The sequence below is a fragment of the Haplochromis burtoni genome, unplaced genomic scaffold, assembly GCF_018398535.1.
Source record: "Haplochromis burtoni strain Fernald_Lab_line unplaced genomic scaffold, NCSU_Asbu1 Contig_79, whole genome shotgun sequence".
Taxonomy (NCBI): Eukaryota; Metazoa; Chordata; class Actinopteri; order Cichliformes; family Cichlidae; genus Haplochromis; species Haplochromis burtoni.
Genome location: NW_024582440.1, coordinates 1,498,184 through 1,505,127, shown reverse-complemented (window position 1 = coordinate 1,505,127; position 6,944 = coordinate 1,498,184). Strand labels below are relative to the sequence as shown.

The 6,944-nt window shown below is 39.7% G+C and overlaps 1 protein-coding gene across 1 annotated transcript; it reads left to right on the top strand.

Annotated features, from left to right (window-relative positions):
• Nucleotides 1-1,790: 1,790 nt before the first annotated feature.
• fmoda (fibromodulin a) lies at nt 1,791-5,870 on the top strand. The gene is made up of 6 exons (XM_005924713.3): nt 1,791-2,171; nt 2,714-3,103; nt 3,725-3,847; nt 3,947-4,087; nt 4,171-4,438; nt 4,724-5,870. The coding sequence occupies exons 2-6, from the start codon at nt 2,741-2,743 to the stop codon at nt 4,873-4,875; spliced, it is 1,047 nt and encodes a 348-aa protein (XP_005924775.1). The 5' UTR covers nt 1,791-2,171; nt 2,714-2,740; the 3' UTR covers nt 4,876-5,870.
• Nucleotides 5,871-6,944: the final 1,074 nt, after the last annotated feature.

The following is a 6,944-nucleotide window of genomic DNA, read 5'->3' as shown; positions in this document are numbered from 1 at the left end:
AGGACATGCTATATTGTATTTAGATAGAAGCTAGCGAGCTAACTCCCTGCTAACTTCTAACTCCGTTAAATGTCATAAATTTCGTTTTCATGGATGCCTGGATGTTAAACTCAATTGTTACACCTGGTAGAGCAGAACACTGATCATTTTATTACAGATGAAAGACTTTAGAAAGTTTTTCAACTCTCAGTAATGCCATAGTGATCGTTTGATATATGGACCTGCAGCGGAGTTTAGGCCCAGACACAGCTAGTGACGTCAGACTGAACAACCGGATAGCTCTGCAAACAAATCTATGGACAGATGAGACTATGATTAAGATCATTATCAGAATGATGGAAGGAGAAAAATCTGAAGAAGGAAATAATAGCTCATCACCCAAATCATACCACATTATATGTCAAACATGGCGGAGGCAGCGTTATAACGTCGATATAGCTACCAGTGGAACCAGGTCACTAGTTTTTATTGCTGATGTGACTGCTAATATAAGCAGCAGAATAATTTTGAAGTATACAACGCTATACTCTCAACTCAGATTGCGTCAAATTCTGCAAAACTGATTGGACAGAGCTCCACAGTGCAAATGGATAATGACCTGAAGCAAGCTGCAAGAAAAAAGTTCATGCAAATCATCTGAAAAACCCTCTAAAGTAAAACTGAAAGTTTGAACTTTAATTATACATTGACTGTGCGATCCAGTGTGGTGGTGAGCAGAGGCAAAACTACAGATATTTTGTCTTTCTCCCAACAAATATTGGACCTAACTGTTTATATTTTCATGTGTTTCCAAAAAATCTTTCCCTTCATATAGTTAAAGCTCAGAGATTTCATCACCATGTGTAAATATAATATTTTAGTGAAAAATTATAGATCTTCCAAGCTTACATCAAAGGAGGAGAGAAAAAGCGGGATAGAAAGAAGAGATAAAAGTTCAGAATAACCAATGATTGAAAAGATGTGGAGAGGGCAGAAAATGAGTAGAAACACTGGTTCTTATGGACGCTGAGTTGGAGAACATAGAGAAGCAGGAAGAGGCCCACATTGAAACCAGACAGACAACATAAAGAGACTGTCACACATGGTTTCATTTAACCCTTTACAAGATGTAAGCTTGTTGTAGACGAGAAAGAGTTGGGTCCACCCATGTAAAAAAATATGAAACAAAACTTATGTAGGTCGAAGGGCATCTAGGTTCTGTCTTAAGGTTATCTTATTATGTTTAATAATGTTTAAACCAACGCCTTACACGTTACAACACAACACAGGAAAAACACTTGTCAGCACACTGAAGCAACTACGAAAGAACAAAACAAGCACATGCAAGGCGTAACAAGGTTTTTACCGTGTACTGTTACAACAAAACTGACCTGTGCTGTACTTCTTTCTCTGCATCGTTTCCCCACACAGATCACAATAAAACCTCCCGCAGGTGTGTGCTGATGAAGGTATGCTTGCTTTGAGTTATTCCAGCTGTAATGATGACCTCCTAAAAAAAGCAGCAAGAAGAAAAAAAACACAACCAATTATCCAGCTTTTCATTATTCCAAATTACACAGTTGGCTGGTGAGTGTCTCACCTGCTAACAGCACACCTGTGATTTTATGTTTGTAGCTGCAATAAACTACGATAACAAAACTTCCACTTTCTTTGCAGTGCTACAGCTAAAGTATATGTAATATCAAGTTCTTACTCATTTTAGTCTTTCACAGGTATTTGCATTTGCACCATATGAACCAAAGTTGGATCATTTTATCATTGCCACTTATGTATGACTTTTATTTTTCTACCCTTTATTGTGAAGAAAGAGAGGGGGTCACTCGAAATGAGGAAACGGAGGGATTGAATGTGCTGCTCGCAGATGGGAACAATCCCTCAAAGCCACTGCGTCTCACATCATTCACACTGGAGGGGGAGAAAAAAGGCTTCAGAGTGAGCTGTGGGCCATTCCCGACCAAATGCAATGGGGTGCGGGCAACTGGACAAGGGGGTGGAAGTAATCAAAAGCACAAGAACAGACAGACGGGTGTGGAGGGGGCTAGCATGACGGAACGGAGAGCAGGGAGGGGAGAAAATACTTTTCATAGGGTGTGTGTCAGAGCACCCTGCAGTCCTGAGCACACTCACTCAGAGAGAGAGCGGGAAACAAGAGGGCCAGTGCCTTTGATCGGGTAGGTGTGTGTGTTTGTGTGTGCATGCAAGTGTGTGAAATCTTTTTGTTTTCTTTTAAATTGAGTTTCATACAAGGCTAAATGAGAAGTAAGGGTAGAATAATTTTGGAAAAATAATCACTGAATGTTTTACCTTAATTTTTAAGGTAACAGAGTGAATATTACAAAACTGGCATTCATGGAAGGCTTAAGAAAGCCAGGAAAGGCTTTTCTGAGTTTCCCTGTGGACTAAGACCAGTAAGAATGTGGCTGCCTGCAGGCAGCAATATTTCCAAATGAAGTCCATGCCTGCACTGCACCTTAAACCTAAGTAGGACAGAAGAATAACAGATTTAGTTAAAGTTGGCAGTTATACTTCTGAAAGATTTTTTTTTTGTTCTTTTAAATGTCTAATTTCACATGTTTGAGCATTTCAAAACGTTCTAAAACATCTGTAAGATTATAAATCTCGAACATTTTGGTGATTGTGAATAACTTTTTCTATTTTTTGGCCTTTTTAATACCACTGCATGTCCCTCTGTTCTCCCTGTGTTACATTACAGTTAAGATTTGAGTGACTTCCTTCCATCATGCGTCAGGTGATTTTCCTTTTGTCTGCCCTGATTCCCCTCGTTCTCTGCCATGGATGGAACTCCTGGACAAATTACTGGCAGAGCCAAGGATACTTTTATGGCTCCCAGTATGCAGACAGAGCATACAGTGTGTCGGCGTGTCCTGACGAGTGTGACTGCCCCTCTTCCTTCCCCGTTGCTATGTACTGTAATGGGCGAGGCCTTACCACCGTGCCACCGATTCCCTCCCATATCAAATACTTGTATCTTCAACACAATGCCATCACATCTTTGCCTGACTCGGCTCTAAGCAATGCAACCAATCTGGTGTGGCTTATGTTGCATTTCAACCAGCTGACATCTGAATCAATTGGCAAGAAGGTAAACACGTAGTCATAGGCACATCCAGACACACATCACTATAAATAGCGGTACAATGGCTGACAGGTGTCAAACAGCCCGAGTCGGTTTTCTTTTATTGCTGTCTGTTCTTAATCCTCAAGTTAATTTCCTGTGTTATCTGTTTTTTTAAAGAAAAGAAGAAACCAAAAGGGGAAAAAAACATGAATAAATATTGTGGTTAGTTTTCTGTCATCATATAATAAACTTGTTATAATTTGAAACATGTATGGGTAAAGCAGTGTGATCAGCAGAGCACATGCTCACACTAAACCAGACAGCAGCTTGCTACATCAGAGCCACAAACCTTGTGGTCTACAAACCTCAGCATAAAGTCTCTTTCTCCAGTGAAACACACTGATAAACACATTCACGTACATTCACGCACTGTAACCATCAGTTTGAATGCTAGTTGAAACTTAGCCGGTCGTTTGCAAACACATAAAAAGATGTAGTGTAATATCATCTCAATATCACAACCGACAATAATGCATCTGTGCTCTGAAAAGGCCCCTTTCATCATTTTTATTGTAAAACCACCACATAATTTAGCATGATTTTTCTTTTTGGGTTTTATACCTGCTCATCTTGATCATTTTGCAGGCATTTGTGAAGCTGGGGGAACTTGAGCGTTTATATCTACAATACAATAATTTGACCAGCATTCCTTCAAACCTTCCCCTCTGCCTGAGAGACCTGAGAATGGATAACAACATGATTGAGAAGGTAAATCTTCAAAAATTCACATTCACAGCCCTCCTGTTTTAGTCCAACATCAGTTGAGACATTACGATATGCTTTACGGCTATTGCCACTTTTACCTAGGTGTCACCTGCAGACCTAGAGGGAATGGATAACCTCACTATCTTGTACCTTCATGATAATGCTCTCTCAGAGGTGGGCTCATCACTGAAGGGGCTGAACTCCCTCACACTGCTTGACCTCAGTAGCAACAAGTTGACAAAGGTAATTGTTTATCTGTTTGTTTCTAAATGCATTATTAAGCAACCAAGGTAATCTCGTTCAGAGATGTTGTGTCACTGTCCCAGGTCCCAGCTCCGCTCCCTGCATACCTGCATCAGCTCTACCTGGAGTACAATGCCATCGACTCTATACCTGAGGGATTCCTGAGCCTCTTCTCTCAGCTACAGTATTTTAGGATGTCGCATAACTTGCTAACAAATAAAGGCATCCCCGCTAACACGTTTAACGTGTCTGGGCTGGTGGAGCTGGACCTGAGCTTCAACAAACTGGAGAGAATTCCTTCAGTTAGCACCACGCTGCAATACCTTTACCTGCAAGCCAATCAGATCAAAGGTGAGAGTTTCTTTGAAGAAATCATTTTTTTAATCGTCATGCTCTACATTACCATGCAGTTTTCTACCTTTAAGCCAGTTTTGTTGATTTCACAATAAGAAAGTTCATGATCGTATATGTACTGCCACTTAGATTAAACGAGAACAAAAAGTTGTTTGCTGGATTTTGAGAAATGAGATGTTGGACATGTCTTTTCCTGAGGTGATTTATACAGTTATACTGCCATTTTACAGTTTTGCATGAAAGTAAACTCATCGCTGTCTCCACTCTTTCCCTTGCCTGTAGAGTTTACTGTGGGTAGCTTCTGCAGTGTCGTGGACGTGACAAATTTCTCCAGACTCTTAATGGTGCGACTGGATGGAAACGAGCTCAGTCTTGTGGACATCCCCACCGACGTGAGCCATTGTCTGCGCCAGGTTCTCGACATTGAGATCTAAGCATGTGCACAACGCAGTCTGTGGCTCAGTTCACCACATGCACCTACAGCAGGACTATTTTTTTTAAAAAACAGGTTACAGCAGATATAAGTTGATATCTACAGCAGGTAGTGAGTTAGTTATTAGTGATTGCAGAGAGCATCACTGTGAGCGTTACTAGAAATTCCTCCAGTTAAGAAAGAAAGAAAGAATGAGAGCCTGGTTTTTCTCGTGTATTGAAATTTCAGATTTACAAGGATAAAACACCATAAATGAGCCTTTAATCACAAAAAAACAACAGAACCTGAATGAAATTCAGGAATGGTTCTCTGACCTTCATCCTATTTACAGCATACTGTGCTGTAATGATTCTTCCTCCACGTGTCTTAATGCATGCGCAATCATCCATGTAGGGAAATCTCAAAAAGTTGATTTTGTTCATGTGGACGTAGCATTTTCAGTGGGAGAAACATTTTGTCACTCATTCAAGTGACTTCTTCAGTCTCATCTGGACGTAGCGTCACCAACCTGTTTATAAGGTTGGGGACGCTACGTCCAGATGAATAGAATCAACTTTTCGGGATTTCCTCCATGTGTTTTATTGCTTTGTATAATAAGGTGCTGAATAACGGTTTGTATACTGTGAAATATATCATTTCAAATATAGATCATATGTAGAATACTAAAACATTATTATGGTGTCTACTGCATGAGAATATGTTATTGCACTTGGTTATATTAGTTTATCTTTCTGAGAGAAAAATGCTGTGACAGCTTGATTCTGTTTAAGATCGTCTTTTTGCACAGTGAAATTTTCTTAGAGAAACAGAAAATGTCTCTGTTCCATGAGAAAAAAATAATATGGATATCGTACTGTAGTAAATCAGACATGCGTGGGGCTCGTGGTCTGTGAATTAGGAGCTATGTAAACATTGCATGGATTAATTATTATCCTGACAAAGGGTTTTTGTTCATGAACCCATTGCAGAATAAATAAAGTTAATAAAGATCTGTGTCATTTTTGTCCTATATTGATCAGCCAGTGATGAAATGCAATACTGAGGTGATCAGTCAAAAGTATGTCTCTCTTTTATTGTGTAAAAGCATCATCCTGAGGGATTTAATTCAAAGTCAGAATGAAGAGGGTGTTCACGGTCAGCAACAATAAACCAGACTTTCCTTAAGACAACATACTGATACAGCTTTTCCAGTGAATCTTGTTGTTGACCAATAATCTTACCAGCAGTTCTAACGATCCTGTTCGGTTTGTTCCTAATTGCCCTGGTCATGTTACCAAACGATACTGAGGTACTGAACAGAAGGATGCTTTCAATCAAGCTGACATAAACTTTGATCTGGGATCCGAGGAGAAAGTTTTTGTAGCTATTCCTCAAATGGTTCCTTATAACAACTTAAATAATAAAAACTCAAGGTTTCCCAGACTTGATCAGTTATATTCACTTCACTGTTTCACGGTGCTTTAAGTGTTGTTTTTAAATAGTGTTTCATTTACAGGATACATTTTATTTGAGATAACAGGCTGCTGAGTTGTCACATATTGCTATAACAAACTTCCTCAGTAATTGAATAGAGAGGAACACAGTAAATAGGCACTCAACCAATCAAAGAAGCTTTATTCCTGCAAGCTCCACCTGCAAAGTTTGTGCTCTTTGAAAATTACTACCCGGAGCAGGAACTTTGGGGGATTAAAATAATTTACCTAGCACTTAAATTAGATCCGGGACGCTGGGGTCGAGCCACTTCAAGGTCTCTCTCGCATTTCCTCCTGCAATTTCAAACGTGGCTAAAAAGTGTCTTTGAAGTCTTTGAATTAAAGTTTATGTTGATCTTATCTCTCAATGTTAAATTCATACTTATTTCAAAGGTTTAATAACAGACATGAGCATGAAGCGAGTATCAGTCACCAGTGAGGGTTTTTAGGGCCTGATGCAAGGTTTCTACATAGTAATAGACAGGATAAAGAGGTGTTTCATTTATAGCTTATTTACACTTTTAACCCAAGGTGCCCACAGAAACCAGTTCCTTGAGGGAGAGAGAAACCACAAGGAGTCAAAGCCCTGAAGCTGCCC